This window comes from Antechinus flavipes, chromosome 6 (assembly GCF_016432865.1).
Source record: "Antechinus flavipes isolate AdamAnt ecotype Samford, QLD, Australia chromosome 6, AdamAnt_v2, whole genome shotgun sequence".
Lineage (NCBI taxonomy): Eukaryota > Metazoa > Chordata > Mammalia > Dasyuromorphia > Dasyuridae > Antechinus > Antechinus flavipes.
In genome coordinates this window covers 168,567,537-168,594,674 of record NC_067403.1, presented here as the reverse complement: position 1 = coordinate 168,594,674, position 27,138 = coordinate 168,567,537, and the positions used below count along the sequence as shown (strand labels likewise).

Here is a 27,138-nt window from a genome sequence, read left to right as displayed (position 1 = left end):
TGTAACAGGCACTGAGCTAAGCACTAAGCATATAAAGAAAAAGTAAAAGACAGTGGAGCTATTATACTAACATAGGAGACAGCATGCAAGCAACTACATACAAAAAGACATAGGAAGGATAAAGTTGGAGGTAATCTCAGCATGAAGTCAATAAGGCAAAAGACCTAGAAAAGGCAGAAGGTGATGCTTTTGTTAAGACTTAAGGAAGCCAGAAGGCAGGTATGAAGAAGATGAGAATTCAAAGCATGGGGGAGAACCGGTGAAATTCCAGAATTAGGATATGAAATGTTTTAAGGAAATAACAATTAGGAAGCCCATCTCACAGGACCAGAAAATACATAAACATATAAGAGATAACTGTAAAGGTAGGAACTCTGAAAGCTAGATGATTTTATATTTGATCCTAGAGGTAACAGGGAGCCATTGCAAAGGAGTGAGCAGAGGAATGCTATGATCAGACCTATGCTTTACAAAGACTGTGACAATGAAGGAAGGACAGATTAGAGTGGGGCCTAACTTGAGACTGGGAAGAGGCTCTTGTACTTGTAGAGGCATGATGGTCTTTATTATCATGCTGTTTGCAATATTAGAGACATACTACTACTAAGGTAAAAAAAATCACAGAACTTGACTAGTGACTACACATGCAGGCTGAGAGTGATTTCAGTTAACAGATAAAGGAAAAAACCTGCATAAAACACTTGTATTCAGGGTTAATATAATGAAATGTACCTCTCAAAAGTCAAAAGCTACCACTGTTTCAAATGGAAAAATAGAAACTTTCCCAATAAATGAGAGCCAAGTAAACATGGTCTCTTTTCTCACTATTATTTGACTACAAGTCTGGATATGCCAACAAAATACAGAAGAAAATGATAGAAAACCAAGTTCTTATATATACTTCCAAGAAGTCACTGATAATTAGAAAGTCTTCATGATAAAATGACACATGCAATGAATAGAGAAAAGTCTGGCAAGATCTAGATGAAAGGGAATTCTATTCCATATTGTTTCAGGGGACAAGTTTACATCATTTAAAAAATGTAACATTTACCAAACATATTCTCTGCTTCCAATCAGATTTTAAGCCCAGTTTACTGTGTGCTCAAAATATATCTAGTTATATGAAAGTCTAAGACTCACATGACTGCAAATTGAAAAATAGCTGTTCTCTAGCTACTTGTTTCTGTCCTATACAGTTAACAAGGATTAGCTCTTTTCGAGCAAGTATGGATTTCATTAAGACATTTTATGTCATACTGAAGTATAATTTAATTAACCCAGGCCTATCCCAGGACTATCTACAAATAGGAGCCAAATTATACCCTTTCACTACCTTAACCCCAATCAATATGAAATTTCCATAAGTCATCCTCAAGAAAAGAAGTTGAACAGCTCACACCAGGTCTGGTTTAGCTTGATGTAAATGACTAGACGTTGATTTTTATTATTGTATCTATATGATCATAACATATTAGAACTCAAGGAGACTCAAGTCTGAATCTTACCTGAAATGTATATGAACTATACAACCTGGGACAAATCACTTTAGTCTTTCCACTTACCTTACGTGATTCTCTATGGTGGTGATGAAATGAGTTAACACATCTAACTCTGAAAATCTTAAATCCCTATGTAAATGCTAGCTGCTATTCAGTAAAATGCATGAGAAAAAATTTGTAGTAGACCTTTTAAGGCTAAAAGATAAAACCATTTTTATAACTAGAATCAAGATGTATTCAGTAGGATCCTATTCATACACTCAGCCACAAACCTTTATCATCTTAATAGCGGCAAAGATTTCATCTATTAGAAAATACATTTTGTGGAGGCCTATGTTGCTTCCTTTTCATATTTTCAGCAAGTATAAATATTATTTGTGTAAGTTATTCTCAAAAATTTTGTAAAGATGAGATAGTATTTTTTTTGTTTTAAGCATAACTTTTTATTTCCATTAGTCAATTTTTAATCATAACCATGACAATTAACACCATATGCAAACATTTGCATGTACAAAAAAGAGAGAATTGCATATGAAGTACTGAATCTCCCATATGCAACTTTAAAAAAATTGTTTTGTACCAAGATATATTACTAATATTTATTTATTTTTTGTTATAGCTTTTTATTGACAGAACATATGCATGGGTGGTTTTTCAACATTGACCCCTACAAACACTTCTGTTCCAACATTTCCCTTCCCTTCCTTTCTTCCATCCTCTCCCCTAGATAGCAAGCAGTCTCATACATGTTAAACATGTATTAGTATACCTTAAAAATACAATATGTGTATATATATTTATACAGTTCTCTTGTTGAACAAGAAAAATCGGATTTAGAAAGGTAAAAATAACCTGGGAAGAAAAAAAAAATGCAAGCAGTCCAAACTCGTTTCCCAGTGTTCTTTTGCTGGGTGTAGCTGATTCAGTTCATCACTGAGCAATTGGAACTGAACTGGATCCTCTCATTGCCGAAGACAGCTACTTCCATCAGAATTGATCGACATGTAGTATTGCTGCTGAAGTGTATAATGATTTCCTGGTTCTGTTCATTTCACTTAGCAGAGATGAGATAGTATGTTAATCAGGATATCTATGATTTTCTACCAACATTTAGGCCAGAAATTTCCCATACTCATGGATTATGAAAACAATATCCTCATCTCTTAAAATTAGGTTGCTTCTATTTCAAGCTTGTTCTTCATATATCTCTTCTCATCTTTTTTTTATTCATACACTAGAGACTGTGATGTTAGAATCCAATGTGTTAACTCCACTGACATTGAGAAAGAGTCTAATGCTGAATACTGAACCTTTTTTTCTTTTATAATCAAGTTATTTATAATGATTAAGATTTTTTTTGTGAGAGAATTATGCTTAAAAGAATAAGCTTCATGGAAAGCTGGGAAACAATTTTTGTAACCAGTGTTTCTGATAAAGATCTCATTTCTAAAATACATAGACAACTGACTCAAATTTTCAAGAATGCAAGTAATTAATTCCCCAACTGATAAATGGTCTAAGAATTTGAGGAGTCAGTTTCCAAACGAAGAAATTAAAGCCATTTAAAACCATAAAAAATAAGTTCTAAATCACTATTGATTAGAGAAATGAAAATTTAAAACACCTTTTAGGTACCACCTCACACTTCTAAGACAGACTAATATGATAAGATAAATGCTGGAAGGAATATGAGAAAAGTAGAACACTAAAACACTGTTTGCAAAATTATGAACTGAACCAGTCAGGTATTCCATTCTAGAAAGAAATTTGGAACTATGCCCAAAGAGCTATACAACTGCATGCCCTTTGGACCAGCAATGTCACTATTTGGATCTGTATGCCAAAGAGATCATAAAAGAGAGAAAAGGAGCCAAAAATGCAAAAATGTTTATAGTTGGCATTTTTGTTGCAACAAGGTGGTGGAAATTGAGGGATACCTATCAACTGGGCAATGACTGAACAAGGTATGGTATGTAAATATAAGGGAATACATTATTGTTCTATTAGAAATAACGAAAAACCTGGAAAGACTTGCATGAGTTGATGCTGAGTAAAGTTAACAGAACCAAGAGAAAATTGTACACAGGAACAACAAGATTATGTGATGATCAACAATGATAAACTTATTTCTTCTCAACAATACTGTGATTCAAGACACTTCTAATAGATTTAGAATAAAAAATGCCAACAGCATCCAGAGAGAACTTTGATGAATACAGATCAGAGCATACTTTTTACCTTTTTTTCTTCCTCATGATTTTTCCCTTGTTTCAATTTTTCTTTCACAACATGACTAATATGGAAATATTTAAAATGATAATACAAGAATAACCCTGACTCTATCAGGTTGCTTGCTGTCCTGGGGAGGAAAGCTGGAACTCAAAATCTTACAAAAATGAATGTTGAAAACAATCTTCACAAATAATTGAAAAAATAAAATACTATTGAAATTTTTTAAAAATCACAAAAAAAGCTTCAATCAATTTTAAAAGTTCAGCAAATTTAGAACACTTCACTGACTGATTAAAGGCAGATAAAATATTTCAATAACACTGAATTGTGATGTTCACATAAAAAACTATTACTAATACTAGTAGAATAACTGACATGTGCATAGATATATCTATATATAGATATCCTATGTTTTAGACTTTGACATATACGGATCTATGTAGCATTGTCATATTTATACAACATTCAGTAGGAGCTGTAAATCTTAAAATTATTTTAGCCTCATGGCTTCAGCAGCACACAGCTGAAAGCAAGAGTTACTTACCTTATCTGTAATGGTTGCTATATATCTCATGCACTCAGAATCAGAGGGAAACTGATTAACTTCTTTCACTAAGTAGCGCACCACTTTCACATGACCCTGAAAATAAATTACAATTTTATTTTCTGGTGCTATAGAAGAATCATTAAAAATGCAGTTAGATATTCTACTGAAATAGTTTATCATTCACAAATAAATTAATTGATGATCTGGTTACAAGAACTTTTATAACAAAGAGCTCCTCAGGCAATGAGTTTTTCTCAAATACTTGTGACTGTATTGCTCCATAAAGAAATGGCATGAGCAGCTAGATAGCTAGATAGCTCTATGCACAGCCCTGATGTCAGGAGGACCAGAGTTCAAATCTGATCTCAGACACTTAACACTTCCTAGCTCTATGAACCTGGGCAAGTCACTTACCCCGACTTGCCTCAGCAAAAAAAAAAAAAAAAAAAAAAAAAAAAAAAAAAAAAAAAAAAAAAAAAAAAAAAAGAAGAAGAAGAAAAAAAAAGAAAAAAGAAAGCAAGAAAAGAAATGACATGGCTGAATAATATCTAGATTATTTGTAAAGAGAATAATACTAAGCAATGTTTGAAGAAATCTTATATCCATGTATACTCCAATACTCCCAAATATCTCTATTTCAAACCTCTCAAAATAAGATTACAAACACTTCTGACACGTGAAAATGAATTAGAAAGGTAGGATTACACGATCAAAGGCCATTTTAGTTGCTAATTTGGAGAATATCTTAACAATGTTTCTAATACTTATCTAAATCCTAAATAGTTACAAATGTGTTCCAATCATAAAAAAATTATAAATAGCTCTGTTCATAATACTGTGTTGAATGTTGTAAGGGTCAGTGGTCAGTAACCATCCTAAAATGCCTTAACTAATATCAAGTGACATCAATTATATCAAGTAACTATCAAGTGAATGTCATGTTCTACATATTGGCATTCAAAGGTATACAATGTGGCTCCAAACTAATTTGACTATTTTACAGTATAAATTCCATGTGCTGGCCAACCTCAACTATGTAATAATTTGTGCTACAGAAATGACCTTTTATATCTCAAAACTTTTTACTCCTATATTTCATTCTGCCTTTAATTTCCTCCCCTTACATTTTTAGCAATTAAGATCCTATCTATTATAAAAAGTCCAACTAAAGTGTCAATTGCTACAAGATATTTTGCCTAGCGATCACGATTGGCACTAATCAATCCCTCTTTTCTATAACATATTTCACCACTAATAGAGTACTCATATAGGGTATTCACATGTAATATTTTCTCGGTGGTTTTTATTATTGGCCTTTCTATAGGTTTTGTACAATTTATCTCCTGAACAACATTTATTTAAAAAAATGAAAATAAACATTCAATTTCTACCCTCAAAGTCTATCAAGCATCTAAGACAAATCAACATGACGCATGTAAATGATGACAACACAATAAAAGATTAAAGGTCAAAATGAACACGAAATACTTTTAAAAGTGCAGGAAGGAGACCAATGTGCACTGGAATGATATAAGGCAAGACTGGAAATAGGAATAAAGTTTGGCCCTAAAGGGAAAAGCCCTAAAGAGAGGGAAAAAGCAATGATCAAAGCTACAGTTATAATAAACACAGAATGTTTGGGGCAGGGGTGGGGGTTAGGGCACAGGAGAGGAGAAGGAGAAGAATAAAAATATACTTAGATAAAAAAACCTTGTATTTGGAAGTACTAGAAAAAACTAAGTGAAAACTTAATCTGATAGTAATACAAGGCAAAGAAATTGCATGATAAAATTAGAGTTATGTAATCTACACTTCTAAAAGCAAGATTACCAGAGGAAAAGAAACCAGTTAAGTCTTTATGAAGAGAGTATTCATCCAACTGGAGGCAAGAATAGCATAGTAAGCAAATATGGGAAGAACAAGGGGTCAGTGAGGAACATGGAAAATGAACAGAAAAGATCAGCACAGACAGTTGGATGATTTTTTTTCTATTTCAAATATTACTACATTTTTTTTTTAAAGCTGTGTGTAATATAGAACTTTTCTAAAAAATGTTCAGGAATAGGATTTTCTCCCTCTAATTACAAATATATTATTTTAAAATTCAACTGTGGCAGGCAGTGTAGTACTTAAAATTATAAGAGAAAAGATTTTAGATTTAAGCCCTGGGTCTTCTGTTTATTCAGGGAAGTGATCATAAGTAAGGTTCTTCCTCATCTATAAAATGGGAAGGATAATGATGATATAATTTAAAATTTTATTTTAATTTAAAAGTTTTATTTTAAAAAAATCATGCTATACAGACTGTAAATAGTTAACTATAAATAATTACATAAATATGAGTCATTATTTCCATGTAATATTGTCACTATAAACCAGTATGCTAAGTATGTTAAGGTTTCTACAGACTAAGTGAAATTGCTACCACAGGATCACAGACTCCGAGATGAAGGACACATAGGTCATTTAATTCAATACCCTTATTTCCTATAAGAGAAAACTGATTGCCCCAAAGGTGAAATACCTTGCCAAATTCAGAAAGGCAGTAAGTAAAGTAGCCAAGGTGGAAATCAAATCCTGACCAACCCTAAGATTCTTCATCCCTTACTCTTCCTTCTGCTATAAAATTTCTTTTCTAAAATCAGATATATACTTTCAATGACTGATTAGAATTTATTTAGTTTATATATGTCTAAAAGGACTAGCAAGACATTTTACCTCTTCCTTTCTCTTGTTAATATTTGAATATGATGGCATAGAAATGAGATATTGGTAATAATTAAAATAACAGAAATAATTAAACGTATAATTCCTTCTAATCTGTAAATCCATGTTGGTTCAATGAAAACTCTAGATAAATCAGAGTAGTGATGCCAGAAAATTTGGGAATAAAAGGTCCTTTTTCTCCCTACTAATGGAAATGTGAACTCGCTCCTGCAATGCCCCACACACTGTGGTCCTCATTGTTCTGGTGCTACCATGACTCAAATGCAGGTCCTCCACCAGCGAAAAAAGCCTAATCCTCTTTTTATTGAGATTTTTTCCCCATGTATTTACCAATCATAAGCATCTTTTTTTTTTTTGTTAGTTTCATCACTTTATTTATTTATTATTTTATTATAGCTTTTAATTTACAAGTTATATGAATGGGTTAATTTTACAGCATTGACAATTGCCAAACCTCTTGTTCCAAATTTTCCCCTTCTTCCCTCTACCCCCTCCCCAAGATGGCAGGTTGACCAATACATGTTAAAAATGTTGAAGTATAAATTAAATACAATATATGTATACTATCATAAGCATCTTTAATGAGTAGCATGTAAACAGTACTCCAAAAAGAATCTACATTTTCTCCACCAAAAAAACCCTATAAGATTTGTATTATTACCTTTCTAAACGCTGCCATAAGGGGAGTTATCTTTCGATTATCAGCTGCATCCACATCTGCCCCTGCTTGTACCAGTAACTGGACAACATCAAGATGCCCACCATTGGCTGCCAGCCACAAAGGAGTATTCCCCTTCTTATTACGAACATCAATATGAGCTCCCCTAGAAAAAACAAATGTATTAAGTGAAAATAACCATTTCTAAGAAGTTAAAAGTTAATAGCCTTCATAAGTAATATTTTAAGAAAGACATTTAAAATCTATTCAGGAAAAGACACTTTGCTAAATGTAATTTTGTTTTTAATCAAGTCAAAAGGGAAAAAAAAATTTGAAAGATACAGAAGCCTCAAGAGTTTTTAAGAAAATGAGTTTGATTAGTTTTTTAAGTCCTAATAAGACTTACAAAAATGATCTATAGAAAATTGTGAAAAATCAAGAATATTTTAGTATCTAGCAATGTTCTAACATGCTAGATATCCAGAATAAAAAAAGAAGACTTTTTGTATTGACTTTGTTGTTGTTTAAAAAAATAAAAAGTTTACACATACAAAATTTTAATAGTAGTTGGATCTCACCATAGGTAACTATTTGTTATTGAATTCTACTCGTAAGGCAGGAAAATATCCAAGGTTCAACCAAAAATTAGGTAAAAACCAAAATAAAAATTCAGATCTGGACTTTAGGAGACATAATAATAATAATAATAATAATAATAACACAGAATTAGATTCATGTAATTTATCAACAAGCACATACTATGGAGCAGACATTATAAAAATAGAATATTGTCTCCAAGTTGACTGAGGTAAGTGACCATTTCTGACACTTTAAATAGTATTATCATCTTTGCTGTAAGGCTAAATTAACATTAAATGATAAAACAGGATCAAAAATGAAATTTTGGATTTCAGCTGATCCAAAAGAACCAAACTGATAATTACTGAAATACAATTACAGGAAAGAAAAGACATGAAGACAGTAATTAGTTTATGTATAATAAGCATTCAAAATAAAGAGACACAGGGGCAACTAGGTGGCCCAGTGGATAGAGCACCAGCCCTGAAGTCAGGAGGACCCCAGTTCAAATCTGGCCTCAGACACTCGGACAGGACTGTGTGACCCTGGGGAAGTCACTTAACCCCAATTGGCGGGGGGGAGAGGAGGAAAGCATATTAAAATAATTAGAGACATATTTACCAAGTAGTTAAGAAATAGTAACTATAGAGGATGTATAGTGATTCTAATATAGGACATCAAAATGATAAAAATCCGTATTTCAGGAACTCTTGTGCTCATTTAAACAATTATCATCATCAGTGGTTTCATTCTCAAATGCAAAGACCAGTCATACCTTACCTGCTAATAAGCAGTTCACAGAACTTGTAATGCCCTTTATCGGCTGCTATAGTTAAAGCTGTATCTCTTGAGGAGGGCACTGGAGGGGCATTAACATCAGCACCTTTATCAAGAAGGACTCTGCCTACCTCTGCATAGCCACCAGAAGCAGCTTCCATTAGTGGTGTCAGGCCAGTCTAGAAATAAAGGAAAATAAAAACATGTAACTACATAATTTATTTTTAAAATAACTTTTAAGTAAAATGATATTTATTGACTTCTATTATCCCATTCCTTCCTGTTAGTTATCAAAAAACACATAAAATGTTTATTAAATTAATATTTTCTGATGAAACCTGAACAAAATGAAAATACTATGTTTAACTAAAGTGTAGCAATGTTTAACTAAAGTGTAGCAATGTCATGTGACATATAAAAATAAATCACCTGTAAATAAGTCTAGAAAAATCATACAAAATTTTTCTTACCTTTGCTCTATGTTCAACATTGGCCTTTCTGTCAAGAAGAAGACTAACCACTTCAGTTCTTCCTTGGAAGCATGCTAAGGTAAGGGCTGTATTACGATTAGTCTCTATTTGAGCATTAATGTCAGAACCCATGTCCAAAAGAAGTTTAACAGCAGCTGTATGCCCATTCATAGCTGCCAACATCAAAGGAGAAATGCCCAATTTGCTACCAGTTCTGAAATGGGAAAAATACATATTTTAAATATAAAACAGGACTAAATAGGTTCATATTTATTACTTACATAATATTTGTTTACTAAAAGAAAGGCTAGTCTAGCTAGACTCTTAAGAATATCATTTAACCAGTTAACACATTTATTAAAGTGCTTGGCACCATCCTAAGTGCTGGAGAAACCAAGAAAGGCAAAAGACACAGGGAACCATTGCCTAATTTAGGAGACAAATATGCAAAAAGAACTACAGAGAAACAGCAAGCATTAAGGGTATATCTTGGATCTAGAATTCTTTGATGTCAGACTTCTCTTGGCTGTTAATATCAATCAGTCATTAAGGCATATAAAAAGTTTCTATCATGTGCCAAAAATTGATTTCAGACCCATAATATAATAACATGTTTACAATTATATACAACAAACCTAACAGACGGCCTAAGTTGGAGATAAGCAAAAGAAGGAAGAAACTTGGATGATACTGGATCAGGAAATGCTTCTTGGAGAAGGGGTTACTTTAGGTGTTACATGAAGGAAGCTAATAAAGGCAGAAGACAAAGAGGAGACAGACAATTCCAGGCATGGAGGAAATCCAGGGAAAATGCTGAGACAGGAAATAGACCAGTGTCTTCTGTGAGGAATAGCAAAGATGACAGCATCAATGGGTTACAAGGAAATGGGAGAATAAGGGAGGAAAGGTGAAAAAAGATTGATAGAAGGGGCCAGATTCTGAAGGCATCTGAATGCCAAAGAGAATATTTTCTGTTTCATCTTAAAAGGGATAGGGAGCTACTACTAGAGTTAACTGAACAGGTCATACTACACTGTTGGAAAAGCACTTTTGAGAACTGAGTAGAAGATGGGTTGGAATGGAAAGAGAACTAAGACTCAGAGATCATCCAGAAGACTCCCCATAAAATAAGAGCCAGGCAAATTCAAGAGATTTCACAAAGATAAAAATCAACAAATATGGCAATAGACTGGTTATAGAGGTGAAAGGTTGAAGAACTGAGGATGACAACTAAATTTTGAGCTTGGGTGAGTGACTGGGACAATGATAGAATCTGCAAATATAATAGGCAAATTTACAAGGAAAGGTTTTGGAGGAGAGAGTCTATGTCTTCTACATCAATGACCTAACCAGTTCAAGAAGTCCAAGGAGCAATCAGAGCTATGACAATGGAGATTATAACTAGATAAATAGATTTTGGAATTCTCAGGGAAAAAACAAGCAGGAAGGAGAGAAATGCATAAAAAGACCAGAATTATAAGATGGAGTTAAGTTGAGTTTGTATTAGGCTTTAAACCTAACAAGAATTTATGTATTCCATAGACCGAAGGGAGCCAGTGGAGTTTAATTAATAATAATTAACTGAGTAGGGTGAAGTCATGGTCAGACACATTTTTCAGTACATCAATTTGCCAAGTACATGGATGAAGGAGTGAGTGGGAACAGGCATATAAAGAGAGACTGTGGTCTAGGAAATAGGTGGGAAGGGTCTAAACTAGTCAGTAAGTTAAATTTAGTTTAGAAGGGCCAAGTGCTGAGGCAAAAACTGATTCCAAGTTTTCTATTTCTTGAATCTATATTTTCATGACTTTAACATAATTTTTAAAAATTACTCTATGTCAAGAAGAAACTATCAAAATTTAGCATTTCATTCCCATAAATCCACAGAAGGCCAGTACTGTCAGTATTAATCCCATTTTGCAGACAAGTAAACTGGAGATAGAGAGATACTGAGTGACAGGTCAGGGATATACAACAAATTCATTAAAGGTCTAAAGCCAAATTCAAACTCAAGTCATTGAACTGTCTTCTTGTTCCCCTTCTGTTCCCAACTTGAGATAAATTCTGAGAAATAAGTGCTTTGAAAAGATGTCATAGGAATAAGGGGGAAAAAAAAAAAGAATGAAGCTTACCGGGAATTGATCTCTGCTCCTGCATTTAATAGTATTTTGATGATGTTCACATAACCCCCAGAAGCAGCTAGACTCAGAGGCGTGTAGTCAGAAACATTCCTGTGTTCTTTATTTGCCCCTCGAGCTAAAAGCAGCTCCACCACCTAGAAACATCACAGGAAAAATGTTTTTTTTTTTTTCTTTTAAACACATTTTGGTATGTTCATTTTTTGTTCTTAGAGCATAAATATTAAATGTAATATAGTGAATAGAAATTGGTCATTCAAGACAGGAAGACATGGGTTTAAGTTGTATTTCTGACACAAAATAGTTATGACACTGAGCTAGGAATTTAATCTCTTAGTACCTTATGAATGCAGTGGAATATTACTGTTCATAAAGAAGTTCAAACAATAATTAAGAGTGCCATTTGCTGGTACAGATTGGCTACTCTATTTGCCCAGAAGTATTTCTTTCTGAATCCTTGTTCAGAGTGGAGAGAAACACTTGTAACTGCAGGGGAGCAAGAGCCCTACCTAGGTAAGGACTGGAACTCAGACCAGGAGATCAGTGGCCACACCTCTCTCAGCATCACCTTGAAAGCACCAAAACCTTACAGATTCCCCAAATAAACTCTGAAAATAGCAGGAAAAAAAAAAGCCTAATGCATGACATAGTGCCTCCGTTCCCTCCAGGCGAGCAGAGCCCATCTTTACTAAATCAAACAAAAGGCTAAAAATGAGCAAACAACAAAAAAAATCTACTCCAGTGGCAGAGACAAAGCTCAGAAGAAGATAACAATGAAAAATGCTATCTAGGCCCAAACCCAACAAAAATTCTGATAAGAGTTGGGGGACTGGGGAGGGAGGAGAGAGTCAGGAAAGAAATAAGAGGGATACATAGCAGCTTCCATGTAAAAGGTTTAGAATGAGATTCTGAAGGGCATAGGAGCTAGGATTATAACCAAGAAAAACCTAGCCAGCAAAACTGGCTTTAAGTCCTATAAATGCTTTAAGTGGGAAAATGAATACTTCTTGAAAGAGGACTTCCCAACACTCTTGATGAAAAGACCAGAACTGAATAGAAGATATGACATTCAAACAGAAGACTCAAGATAAATACAAAAGAGAAACATGAAAAACTATTTCTAAGGGACTCAAAAGAGTTAAACCTTTTCATTCCTATATGCAATGATGATACATAAAACTACAAAGAACTTTATCATAGGGTAATTAGAAAACATCTATATAGACAGAGGGGAATAGGTGTGAATAAGGGCAAGGAGGATGTACTAGAAGAGGGTAGGAAAGTAGAAATGAAAAAAATTTTCTCACATAAACGAAGTATGAATGAAAGAATTTACCACAGAGAGATTGATAGGGTGGGAGAAATGCTTGAATGTCACTCTCATTCAAATTGGTTCAAACAGAGCATAAAACACATACATTCATATTCTCTCTCTCTCTCTCTCTTTCTCATTTGGGTATAAGAAATCTTTCTTACTCAAAAGGAAGAGAGAAGATAAGAAAAAAGGAGGGGTGGGAAAGATTATGGTAGGGTTAGCATAAAGAGGAGGATGGATTGGAGGAAGACAATGGTCAGAAGCATAACTAAGTTTTGAGGGAAAAGAAAGAAGGACAAAGGCAGAATGAAACAAAAGATTATGGGTTGGAGGAAAATACACAGTGACCATTAACTGTTATGCGAATAGGATGAACTAATCCAAAGAAGGGAAGTAGATAGCAATGGATTAGAAAGGCCATAAAACTGCGATATCATTACCAGTTAGGTACCCCAAACATATCAAAAAAGTAAAAGGACCTATATACAATCAGAATATTCAAAGCAAATCTTTCCATGGTGGCAAAGAATTGGAAATTGAGGGAATGGATGCTTATCAATTGGGGGATTGGATTAACAAGTTGTAGAATATGGTTCTGAGGGAATATTATTGTGCTATTAAAAAAAAAAGTATGGGTGATGGTGTCAGGAAAAAAAAAAAAAAGCCAAGATCTTTATTAACTGATGCAAAGAGAAGTGAGAAGAATCTGATGATCATTGTGTGCAATAAAAGCAACATTATAATGATGAACGTTGTGATTACTTTTATCAATATAGTGATTTAAAACAATTCCAAAGAACTCACAATAAAAAAAAAAATGCTATTTACTTCCAGAAAAAAACCTGATGAAATCTGAGTGCAAATTCAAATATATTTTCTCATTTTATTTATTTTTGTTTTATTTTGTACACATTTAGAGAAGGAACTGCTAAACTGAGTACAACTGAAGTATAATTTTCTTATTTTTATTTTTGCTTTTCTTCATAATATAGCCAATATGAAAATGTTTTGCATGACTTCACATATACAATATAATATTTTACCTTCTCAGTGGGTGGAATGGAGGGAGACAATCTGAAACTCAAAATTTAACAAAAGAATATTAAATGTAATAATTTTTTTTTAATTTTAAAGAAAAAAAGATCAACTAAAATAGTGGCTAGCTAATACATAGTCCACACCACATTATTATATGGTTTACCTAATTTTTTATCGGAAATTGATAGTCTAGGACCTGTTTTTTATAAATAAATTATGTCAAAATATTAAATTTTGTTTTCTTTTGGGAGAGAGGGAAGTTGGGATAGTTGGGGATTAGTGGCACTGAAAACCTATTCACTACTTCTATCACTACCCAGGTCATGTGATGCTGCCAAATTCATTTTGGTGATTATGTCCATAAAGACCTCCTCAAAAATTACCTTAACTTTGCATTAAAGAAGAAAAGGAAAACAAACCTAAAATTCACATGCAGATCCATTGGGTTCTGCAAAGGACTGTAACTAGTTGAGGGCAAGGACTACAACTTTTCCATTGTGTTTCATTATCTGTCCCTTATATCTTTTGCAATGTCATATTAAAATAGCATTCTGAGATTAATTTCTTATAAATCCATAAAAATTTATTTAGGAAAAATGAAAACAAAAAATAAAATTATTTCTTTTGCTATCAGAATCCTTTCTATTTGTGTCTTCAGAATTTCATTCATAAGAGCTTTAGGTCTTAGACTGATATCCATTGTATTTCTTCACACTTTCTCCTTCCAAAAAAAATGTGTTCTGTTTTCTTTCTTTCTTTTTTTTTTTTGGCAGAAAAAATTATAACAAATGCATGAATGGCTCACCTCTCATCACTACTTGATTATGCTTTTGTGCTAGGCTATAGTCTGGTTTTTATGGTTCTCTCCTGCCCTCAGAGAAGATTTCAACAAGCATATTGACAGTCCCTCAAACACCTTAACTGCTCAAGTTTTCAACAGAAATTTTCCACAGCCTATTCCTCTATATCTACATTTTCATGTTCATGAACTTCAAAATTCCTTTATCTCATCATATGTTATCATTCCATCTCCCCTTCTGCCGTACAAACTCTAACCCTGTTTTTTATCCTATGATCTGCAAAATATTTTCCCAGGCTATGACTTCCTAAACTTGCCATGCTACATTCCTTGCCTCATCTGGAGAACCATCTTCCTGCTTCAAGTTTCTCTACTCCATCCATCCTCCACTTAGCAATAAGTGATCTTCCTTAGATGCATGCCAACCTCCCTGTACCTTTTTAGAACAAACACTAATACTTCCAAAATCAAATATATATAACTTTCTGTTTCTATAACTGGCCTCCTTGTTATTCCTTACCAAACACATCAAACGATTGATTCTGGACATTTTCAGTGACTTTATCTCAGACTGAAATAAGGTCTTCCCTTTTGTCTTCCTACAATTTCCATCCTGCCTTTCTTGATTCCCCTTAAGCCAGTGCCTTCTCTGTCAGATGACCTCCAAGTTCACCTGTGCATTTTTTGTACATGGTTGTTTGCATGTTTTCACCCTCTATTAGAGTTTGTGCTTGTTAAAGGCAAAGACCATTTTTGGCTCTTTTTTGCATCTCAGCATTTAGGACACAAAATAAACTCTTAAAAATCTGAACTCTGGACTTATAAGACACCTAGTCAAAGTCCATTACATCTTCATTCCTCTATATATACTATTCCTTTGGAACTATTTGATGCTGGCTCTGACTTCTGGATGTCACTATTGCCATTCTTTATATTTCACCATCATTCTTGATGGTATGAGTATCCGTTTAATAAAAACATTTGTCTTTTTTCTCCCCTTTCTCTTCTGTTTAAAGTCCTTTTGATTACATTATCCAAACTCAAGGAAAATATCTTTTTATTGGGCCCCCTTTAATTTTATCTCTGATACATCATGACTTTGCCAACTGGGCTGAGTCCCTAAATCCCACTGCTTAAAGGCTTTGCAAAGAAGGTGCCACCTGCCCTGGTGGAGACTATCCTCTATGACAATCCCTTTCTGATCTAGTCTCTTTGTCAATCCATCCTTGCACAAATAACCATCATCACGCTCCTTTCCTATACCATAATCTAATAATCCACAGGCTAGTCTCAAAGGCAGCAACAATCAATTATTTCTGGTGCTCCTAGTCTTTAGAATCCCTTACTATCTTTATCCTTAACAATACTTTTCTAGATTTGGATCATAATTATCCTTTGTGACCAAATGAATTCTCCTAAAGAAGCAGTACTCATCACATTGGAGTAGGCTTGGGAGGTTCAGATTTTAAATGATTATACAATCAAGCATTTACATATTTCAAGGTGATAATGCAGTTGAATAGTTGTCTCATTCCAGTGGAATGCTCTTTTCAAAAAACAAAATGGTGCTTAAACAGTCATAGACATAGACACACACACACACACACACACACACACACACACACACACACACACACACACACACACACACACACCTCCTCCCCCTCCTGACACACACATCCTTTCTGGGGATTTAAAATTAAAAGAGGGAAAAAATAAATTCTTTTTTTTTTTTAATTATCATTTTAACTGACTAAAAGATCAAGAACTTAAGGTTACTCACATAGCTACACAAGACTTTAAAACAGTTATTTTAGAAAGCCTCTTTCAAAACTTAATTTTCTCCTACTGCCTAACAGTCTCACAAACTGCTTTTAAAGGAAGGAAATTAACTTCAATTACTACTTACTTTAAAACTTGAAAATGGCTATTTCCCATGATGAATGTTATTTCAATAAAGACAAAAAGTTGGAAGTTGCAGTAAAATAAATAGTTAATTCTGCACATACTCTCTTATGAGGTTCATCTACAACAATGTTTATAATTACACTGCTATTCCTTCGGGTGCACTGTAAGAAATTTATTACACTAATAATTACTTTAAGATATATTAGCTGAATTACAAATTATTGTTAGTAGCAACTCCAAAAATACTAAGTCAGTCTCATGTAATGTAGAGATATAATAAAGCACCTTCCTTTTAGTGAATGTTAATGATTTTACATACCAGATGCCATAAAGCTGTATGTAAGAATGAGATCAAACAATAGGGAACTGCCAACTTTTTTTCCTCTCCTCTCTGCATAGAAACTAATAATTTCCTCTTAGAAACAACCAGACAAACATTTCATTATAGTGTGTCTAGTGCTAAAATAAGCATGTCAAAGAGAGCTGGAGAAGCATATGAAGCAAATTCTAATCAGATCCTTTCAACTGGATATTAAGATCTTATAAGTGTTTATAACACTATTTCTGATAAAAAAAATTGGTATAGAATATCCAAATTAAAAAAAGAAATGGATACTTATGTAAAATCTCAGAAAAAGCATACAGAGAAATCATAAATGAACCAAAACGAAAAGTTCATCCAACTGTGATATGTCTATCAGTGCCTATTTCATTGGATGCTAAATTAAGATTCCCTCAAAGGACATCAAATGACCTGCCCAAGGTTACCATGCTAGTGTAAGAAGTGATATCTAAATCTAAATTTTCAAGTTCCATGGTCAACATGCTTTACACAGCAATTACAAGGCTCAATGCGAATTAATGGCACCAAAGAAGGGATGTCATCTTAGGATGTAGTAACAGAAACAGGGCACGCCAAGGATACTTCTCTATAGCTTATATATGGTGTCTAACAGTGGGATCAGTTTTGAGTTCCATGTTTTAGTACAAATAACTGTTGACCTGGAACTGCTTAACAAATTGGGAATCACTTATTTGAAAAAGCCTAAGGGGGACACCGTTTTCACTTCTAAGAGATTGCATGGCTGTGGTGTGATGGTTTGGTTTTGTCAACTAATAGAAACACGGCAAGCTGAGTTGGGGAGGAAGGGGAGAGACACCAGAGAATAACTATCAAGTAGTTTGACAAGTGGTAGAGGTCAATGTGGCCTTTGTGATGCTCTTCCAAACCAGGATCGATTGCCTATTTTGGTGCCTTTGCACAGGTTTGTCCTCTAAGATGACAATGCACTCTCCCTTGCACTTTCATTGCTTATAATTCCTAACTTGCCAAAGAGTTTGGTTTATTTTAAAACACCAATGGGAAACCCTTCCTAATTCTAATTCTGGTAGAGATTGGTCTTCATTTATGTGTTTGTATATTTGATTTTCAGAGAATCTGGGTAAGAGTCCTTTGAATTCGATCCTTCCCTTTGCTCATCTGTAAAATGGGGATATAATTTTTAACTGCTTATGATATGGGGTTGTTGTAGAAAAGAAATTTCTTTGTAATCATAAAGCACTACCAAATTATAAGATATCATTTTTATGCTTTCATGAACAAAGTTTGAAAAACTGTGTAAACTAGCACTCCCAAAAAGGTGAAACGCTGAAATTATTATACATGGAAATGATTCATGTTCTTAATTCTTTTAGTCTGCCTTTTCCCAGGGCTCACTCCAAATACCCCCAAAGACTCAGGAGTACAAGTGGAAGAGAATTCAAAGGAAAAAAAAAAATCAATGTTCAGGTAAACTTTGACATGGCATGACAGTTTTTTTCCTACTCTGATGGATTAGCAATACATGAGGCAGATATGCCTTGAAATTTTCCTGAAGGCAGGACTTCAGAATTATGATAGCATTCACTCTTCTGAAAAAGTTTTTGCTTTGCCTAGGAAAATTAAAAGCATTCTATCTGCTTCAAACCCCATGAAGATGGCCAAAGTTTATGTACACTAAAACTGGAAGGGAAAAAATTCATGAGAATAAAACTCTACCTCTTGCCTTCCACCAGAACAAGCCAATGATAGTGGTGTATCCTTAGTTCTCTCAGATTGAGCTTCAATATCTGCACCATTGTCCAGCAATATTTCAACAACACCTACATGTCCAGCTGTAGCAGCTAAGATGAGTGGAGTAAAACCTGAAAAACATTTATTGCCAGAACATTCTGGGCATAATTAAAATTCATATTTGATATCTTAGGCATTAAGACTTTAAGGCATACAACACATTGAATATTTTCCCCTTACTGAACAAAATGTCCAAAACAAGAGAAATGGTTCCTACCTTTTTTGTCACGGTGTTCAATACTAGCTCCTCTCTCAAGCAATGTTTGTACCAGTTCCTCATGTCCACCAGCACAAGCCAATGTAAGTGCTGTATCATGATTGCTCTCAGTCTGCACAAAATAAATAAATAAATAAACCTTTAATTTTACTAGTCCATATTTGTTGTGAAAATTTCTAGATTTTTTTTTTTTTGCTTTAGTTGTTAAATTAGAAATCTACATATTTACATTTATATTCTTTTGTCTTCTCCAATCTTGGATTAAAATCATAGGCTTACAACTGAAAGGGGCCTTTAGAGATCATCTTACTTAGTCACCAATTTTACAGATGAGGAAACTGATGTGAAATACTTCACTCGAGATTACACACATAGGCAATACCAGGGTTTGAAGTTCGGTCCTCTGATTTTGCTTCCATTGAAACCCTACTTCTCACCAATATTAAACAGATATTTATATATTTCTTTTAAATGGTCAAAACTTAAATGGGGCCATTATAAGCCACCCCACCAATCTCATGCATACACATTATATCTTTGTAGCTGCACATATAGGATTCAAGAATGCTCGGACCTTTATTCTAGTTTTGAAGAAAATGTGATCTTTCCATCTTTGTACAAATCTTGATGTATGGACTCAAAGGAGAAAAAAAATCATAGAAATATCACCATGGTCTGGGGACATTAAGTGCAAGGACACATTTAGTTCAACAAAACTCTGAAATACTTATGATGACATTACACCATAACCAAACCAAGCCAAGACAGCAGCAAGTTGCGGCTTATATAAAATGTATGTAGGCTTGGGTGTATTCATGCAGAACAATAGCAGCAGTTTTAAAGTATGAGGACTCTAGATCTCCTCCATATAACAAAGAGAAGAAAGGCAGGAACACTCTTTTAATGCTGAAATATATATCATCAATATATAATGCTAAAAATAATATATCAAGATTTGTATAAAGCTTGAAAGATCACATTCGCTTCAAGACCAGAATTAAAATGCTATGCACTTATAAACCCTATGTGTAGCTACATAAATATATTGTACATTCATGAATGTAGTGAGTGAGAGAAACACACACTGCACATGAGGAACAGGAGAAACAGATCCTGCACAAGCCTGGCAAAGAGACATGAAAGAGTGAGTGATGATGAGGTTAACCATAGAGATGTTTTAGTTCGTTCTCTCTCTCTCTCTCTCTCTCTCTCTCTCTCTCTCTCTCTCTCTCTCTCTCTTCCAACAGCAGATCAAGTGATACGTTTTTCACTTCTCTTACAATATTATGCTTTAAAATATAGAGGAAATAATATAGAGGACACATTCCATAATGAATAGGATTCCAGCTAATAAACCAGAGTAACTGGTTTCTGGGTTGATGGGATAGAACTACTTCCTCCTTATGTCTCTGACAAAGAAAAGGAAAACTTCAGAAGTCTAATATGTATCCTCGATTTAGGAAAGATAAATTTTAAATAGTTCCAAGGAAATTTCCAAATAGATGAAAAAATGATTTGTGTATAGAGACTAAGGTAAAATCTGCACCAAGACGTTGGGGATATCCTGTATATGCTCAAAGACCACACCAACAATTTCTTTTTAAATGTATGTTTAGAAGATAGAAATACAGGTCAAAAAAGGAAGAACCGTAGGAGTGTCAAAGCTCAAAAGAAGGTTGAACCTAATTAGAATTTTTAAATTTTAAATTTAAATTAGATTTTTAAAAAATTGTATAAGGAGACAGAAAGGATTCAAAGAATGAATAGAATTAATTGATGCTTGTGATAAATCTGAAAATAGTTAACCTACAAGATAGCGGTTCAATTTAAGTTAAAAGAAAAGAATAACAATAGTTAACAAGGAAAGGCTACACAAGGAACCCCTAATTCTTCCTTGACTCCCTGACCTCATTTCTCTCACTTCCTTTTTACATGTGCTATCTTCCTCTATTCACATATAAGCTTCTTAAAGGCTCCTTCTGTTCATATAGTCCCTAGCACACAACAGGCACTTAATAAGTTATATATTGAGCCATCTTAGATATCTGATTTCCAACCACACCACTCTTTTTAGAGTGCTACAAGGGTTACCTCCACCCTCCATTTTCAGTTTTCTTTTGTGTGTTGTCTTTCTTCATTTACTAAGCTCTCAGAGAGCAGGAATTGCCTTTTTTGTATCTGTATCCCCAGTGCTCAACCAAGGCAATTTATTTACAGAAAGAGGGGTTCTTCCACCTGATGTTAATCCTAAAAGTTAGAGCTGCTCTTCAAATTCTTTTTTTGCTTCACTATCAAGAATTTGATGATATTATAAATTGATAATTTCACAATGTTCTCTCTTGCAGAAAATTTCTTGAAACTTACAAAAAAAAAAGATTGTAGGTAATTACCTAAGTCAACTTATTTGTACCCAATACTGCCCTAATCTAACAAAAGAACAGTTTATATAGTTCAAAAAAATATTTAACAAAACTTGTATTTCAAGATTAATAATGAACAAGAGGGGAATGGGCAAGAAAGGGAAATAGGTGGCACATCAGAACCAAAAAATCTCTACCAGAAAGTGATCATTACTTGGTACTGGCTAAAAAATGGACAATACACAAGAGCAAATAAATATAACAATATAGTGTTCAGTAAATCAACAAGCATTTTGGAAATATTCTATTTTGAGCGTTGTGCTCAGTATTTTGAATATAAAGGAAAAACCATCTCTCTTGTCAAAGAACTAACAATGTAGAAGAAGACACCACACAAATCGTTTATAAATAAGACATAAGTCCCAAATGAATGTGTGTGTGCATATACATATATATGTATGAAAAGGTCACATCCTAACTACATTATCTTTTAGACATATGGATAAAAGACACAATGCTTAAATAAATAATGGAGAGGGCACAAGATAAAATGTTTAATTTTAGTAACAAAAAATGTAAAAGGTTTTGTACAAATATAAGGCAATTAAAATTAGAGAGAAAACAGGTAACTGGGGAGAAAAAACTTTGCAGTAAAGTTTCTCTGAAAGAAGTTTCATTTCCAAAAATATAAGGAGGTGATTTAAATTTATCAGATTAAGAGATACTTGCCAATTGATGTTAATGTGAAAAGCAGTTTTCAAAGGAAGAAATCTAAGCTATCCACAATCCCATAAAACTGCTCAGAATCACTAACAATTATAGAAATGCATATTAAAGCCACTTAGAGATCCTACTTCATATCCATCAGAATGGCAAAAGTGACAAAACGAGAAAATACCAAATGCTGAATAGACAGCACTTTATCTGTGGACTGTTTTGATCATTATGGAAACAATTTAGAACCACTCTCCAAAAGTTACTAAACTCTGTGTATTCTTTGACTCAGCATTAGGTAACTCTACTAGGCTTCTACTACAAAAAGACTGAAGAAACAGGATAAGACCCACAGCCACAAAATTATTCAATTTTTTTGGAAAGGGAATTTTCTTAGCAATTGGCTACACAAGTGATAATTTATGATTGTAATGGTATGTATCAGAAGAAACTGGAAAATTTCTGTCAATTAATAGAGAATGAACAGAATAAAGATGAAAATAAATATATAACATCATAAAGAAAAACAAGTTTGATACACTTTAGAATTCTGATCATTGTCCCAAATTTAATAGACTAATCAGAGAAGTAATGATCTTTTAAAATAAACTAACAATAATACAGGAATTTATTTTATTTTTTGCTTAGGATCTGTTTGGTTAGGTTGAGGGTTTGGATTTTTTTTTGGTTGGGTAAAGTGAGTTTCCCAAAGCACAGTTCTCACCAAACTCAAAAATCTTCAGCAATTATCTCTGGCTTCGAAGATCAAATATGAGCTTCTCCATTTAGCATCTAGTCCTTCTCAATCTAACCCCAAACTACACTCTTATCTGGCACCATCCCCCCCCCCCCTTCCTTCCTATTCCTCATGTATTATACACCACCACCACCCCTATCTTTATATATGCAAATGGCTATCCCATATCAAAAATGTATCCTCATTTGTTAGCTCTCTTAGAATATCTTCATTTATTCAAAGTTTTTCTCAAGCACACCTTATATATAAAGTAATTTCTAATCAATCAGTACCAGTCACTACAATCAGTACTCTCTTCCTCTCAAAAACTTACCTTGTATTTATTTTTTCCTATTGATTCAAGGACAGAGGCAATTTCATTTTTATCTTTGTATCTGGACCATCTAGCACAGTACATAGCATAAAATAAGTTTTTTAATAAAAGTTGGTTGGATTGACTCAAGTATTTTTGTTTTCATATACTATAAAATAATGGATTTAATTTCTTTTATCAGACTATGCAGCTATTTAGCAAATGTTTTTTAGAACTTCTAGTACCCAAGAATAAAACAGAATAAACACTGTGATATTGATGAACTAATAGTATTATCAGTTTTAAGATACTTATTATTGTCAGATATTTTATTTTTTAATCATCTATGATTTATGAAAACACATTAAAAATGACAATACCATAAACATTTAGGTTTTTTGCTAACTTTAATTTGTAAGTATACGATAAGAATTTTATTACCTGTGGTATGCTTAAAAAAAGAATGACACTAAAGTTTTCTAAGTTAACTATTGAAAGATAAGAATAATTTTAAACAATATTTGATTGATTCAAAACACCATGATTGGGGTGCCTTACCTGTGCATCAATATCGATGGCAGGGTAGATAGGCAGCATTGCCGAAGGAGAGATGATTGGGCTTGGAGTTGGCGTCTGAGGTTGGGAAATAGAAGCTGAGATACTGTGGGTAGGAGTGTTGGACATTGCAGATGCTCTTCCACTCACTGCTGTTGAACAAAATAACATCACTTAGTAAGAGTAAATGTTGTCATTATAATTAACTAAAAATTAGCAAAAATTTAAAGAAAAAGTTTCTACATCTAGATCCCATTTTATTAGTACCTAGGCTCTGGAGAGCAACTTAAAATTGTATAAAAGTGTTCATCTACAGAATTGCCTCCTCCTTCATATTACCCACTACTGACTTGGTCTAGCATTCAGTGACATGAAAAGTATAATGGAGCAAATGAACTTAAGTGATTAAAAATATAAATTGCCTAAATTTCAACTTTTGAATCTGAAATTGTGACACATACAGCTTGAAATTTTTTATTATGAAAGAACAGCAAAATTTTCCATTATGTCTTTTTAGTACTCCCAAGTCACACTTATAGCATAGTATTAAAGAAGCAAAATATTTGGACTTTTTTTCACTTCTAATATTTCCATTTTAAGACTTCTAACATTTTACCAGGATAAAATTCTGCTCAGGAAAAAAAAAAGTCCTCTATAGCTAAGCAATCTTTTAAGTCATTGCTTATAAAATCTGATCTTCCCCATCAGATAGACTGATAATGAAATAGTCTGCATTATGGCATTCAGTACCTTTATATATTCTAAGATAAATATTAGTCTTTGAGACAATTATTTTTCTCATGTGAGATACCTAGTTTAAAACATTTTTCTATGTAATAATTTCAGGAATTCCATTGTATGAGAAGACTAATGCAGAAAATAATTACACAGCTAATAAATTTGGATTATACCCTATGTATTTTGGTTCTGAAATAAACTTGACATTCTCTTCATACCCAACATAAGAAATTTAGTACTTAGCTGAGGAAACTCCAAGGTGGTAGAGAGTAGGCTCTGGATGACCATGGACTATTATTCTCATAAATTCACTATTGGACCTGTTAGGTGAAGGTCAGTCCCAGATGTTCCCTCCCTTCACACTCTACCTTTGCCCAATTAAAAATTCCACTATGTTAAAGTATGGGAAGCAATTTTTCATTGTTAAAAAGTATTATGGATGTTCATCAGAAAAGTAACTATCATCTGCATTTCAAAAGACAGTACTCCATCAAGGAGAACTGCCACTGGTTCTCCAACTTCAAAAGTAATGTTATAACTAATTAGATAAAGAGTCAAATTCATTTTTAAGACTACCAAGATACCTTGTGCTCAACATATACAAACTGTACATCAAAATGTTGATATTTTAAACATTTTTATTTTTCTGAAAAACATCAACACCATTAAAAGCAACATGACAACAAATGATAAAACTGTAGGATTTTAAATTTGAAAGGTACTTTTAGAAATCATCTCATCTAATCTTATTTTAAACAGAACAATTTAAGCCAATTAATGGGGCTACAATTTTGGCTAAATTCATGATGCTAGTTATTAGAAGAACAAGAACTAAAATCCAGGTCCAAAATGAACTTTAAAGTAAACACTTTAATTTGTTGTTTTATTTTAAAAGTTTATAACTGCATATTTAATGAACAAGTCGATTTATTTCTTCTAACAGATATTAACTATTTTCCCCCCAAAATGGATCTGAAACCAAAGGGATCAATTTTTCACCATGCCAAGTTACAAAGAATAAAAATGGATCTCATTAAAAGATCTTATTTACATAAAAATCTTAGCCTATCAAATACCCAGGACTATATCCATACTATACATAATATGTAAATATACAGTTAGTTTTAAGCTACTTAGAGGACAATGGAAAAATTATCTGAATAAGAATAAACAAATTCTTAGGGATCCAAATGAGCTGACTTGGGAACATAGAGGGAAAAAGTTGCATGTCTATCTTGACACTTATTTCTAGTCAAAAAATGTGATCGATATTTGTCCAAAAAAACATGGTTAAGTAAGACCTAGACTAATAATGCACTTTCCCAAACAAATTTCAAAATAAACAATAGGCCTACAAAATGACAAAGTACTTAGTACTGTTTCTAATAATAAACAATAGTGGAATACAATAAGCAATTTAAATAGACCAAATACAATTTTACTCAGTGATATAAGCATCCTACTAAATGTGAAATGGAAGATAAATAATAATTCAACATCTAAATTTCAAATTTGAGAAAAGTATTACTAAAAATTCAGTTACTTTTTATATATTTTGCTAAATAGAACTTTTGCATTATTTAAGTAGGAGCAGGAGATCTCTGATCTGGATGTAGGCCAAGTCCCTATACCTAACATTATTTAGTGTGATTTATGAAATAAAAGTTTCTAAGTTTGAGTATTCATTGGCTACCTTCACCCCCCCACAATCAACAGCAACAACTACAACCAAGGAAGGCTACAGGAAAAGTTAGCATGCACAGTCTGTGCAGGAAAAGGCAGGCGCACACATGCGCAAGGCAAGCACGTTCATACACATGCTCACACGCAAGCGCGTGACTATAGTATGTGACACAGGCAGAACTGTAAAGGACTCATATAGAATGAATAGTAGGTGGACACAAAGGTAAATTTCATCATACAAATAGGTAGGATGGAGGGTAGAAGAAGAGATGAGTTACAAGATTCCTGTGGATTGCCAGGTATTAAAAACCTTATGCTGGATGGAAGGTTTTGGCTAACCATGAATTTAGAAGTGGGATGGACCCTCACCAGCTGATGATAGGTGTTTAAGCCAACAAGAAGCTGAGCTACAGATGAGGCTGATACTGAAGAACATAGGATCCCTTTCAGTAAAATAAGGATAGGGAGCCACCTAATTTTCACTTTTACTAAAAAAAATACCAAATCTAAAGTAAATATGTAGCTGGAGAATCTTATTTTGTTTTTATACATCTTTCCTTCCATTTCTATGCTTCATTCCTTCTTTTTTAAGTTGACATAGTGATAAATTCAAGTATACTTATTATATACAACTATCTAAAGGAAGAAAATTATATGGCTCATTTTAAAATTCAAAAGTAGGTAAAATGATTTTTCAGAAAAGCCCCAAACCCTATAAAGTTCATACTGAATAACTTTTGAAATTAATAGGTCATTTATTTTTAGAGTAGGTCAGGGCCTTGGATAGAAATTACCTAATTTTATTGAAAAGGCCTTCTGTTGCTATTATGATTCTAACCAGAATTTACAACGCACAAGCATATTGCTGGCATCTACAAACTTAATGGGTAACACATAATTGCATAAAAAAAATCAAATATAAATCTGTAAAATCACTTATAATTTTCTTACCTACAATCTTGTCCTCGGTAACTAAAAGCCAATTATGGATACTTTGAACAAGTTTAAGTTCTAATAGA

The 27,138-nt window shown here is 33.3% G+C and overlaps 1 protein-coding gene across 3 annotated transcripts in view; it reads right to left on the bottom strand.

The window, feature by feature from the left end:
* The window catches only part of ANKRD17 (ankyrin repeat domain 17), a 140,655-nt gene that overhangs the window by 22,481 nt on the left and 91,036 nt on the right, over nucleotides 1-27,138 (bottom strand). For 2 of the 3 annotated variants that reach the window (XM_051965349.1, XM_051965350.1), the window contains 8 exons: nucleotides 23,702-23,850; nucleotides 19,021-19,132; nucleotides 18,729-18,874; nucleotides 11,625-11,767; nucleotides 9,493-9,706; nucleotides 9,026-9,201; nucleotides 7,670-7,832; nucleotides 4,279-4,374 (listed from right to left, as the gene is read on the bottom strand). In XM_051965349.1, the coding sequence (XP_051821309.1) occupies nucleotides 4,279-4,374; nucleotides 7,670-7,832; nucleotides 9,026-9,201; nucleotides 9,493-9,706; nucleotides 11,625-11,767; nucleotides 18,729-18,874; nucleotides 19,021-19,132; nucleotides 23,702-23,850 (1,199 nt within the window). The remainder of the gene's footprint in view (nucleotides 1-4,278; nucleotides 4,375-7,669; nucleotides 7,833-9,025; nucleotides 9,202-9,492; nucleotides 9,707-11,624; nucleotides 11,768-18,728; nucleotides 18,875-19,020; nucleotides 19,133-23,701; nucleotides 23,851-27,138) is intronic. The other variant, XM_051965348.1, reaches the window with a different exon arrangement.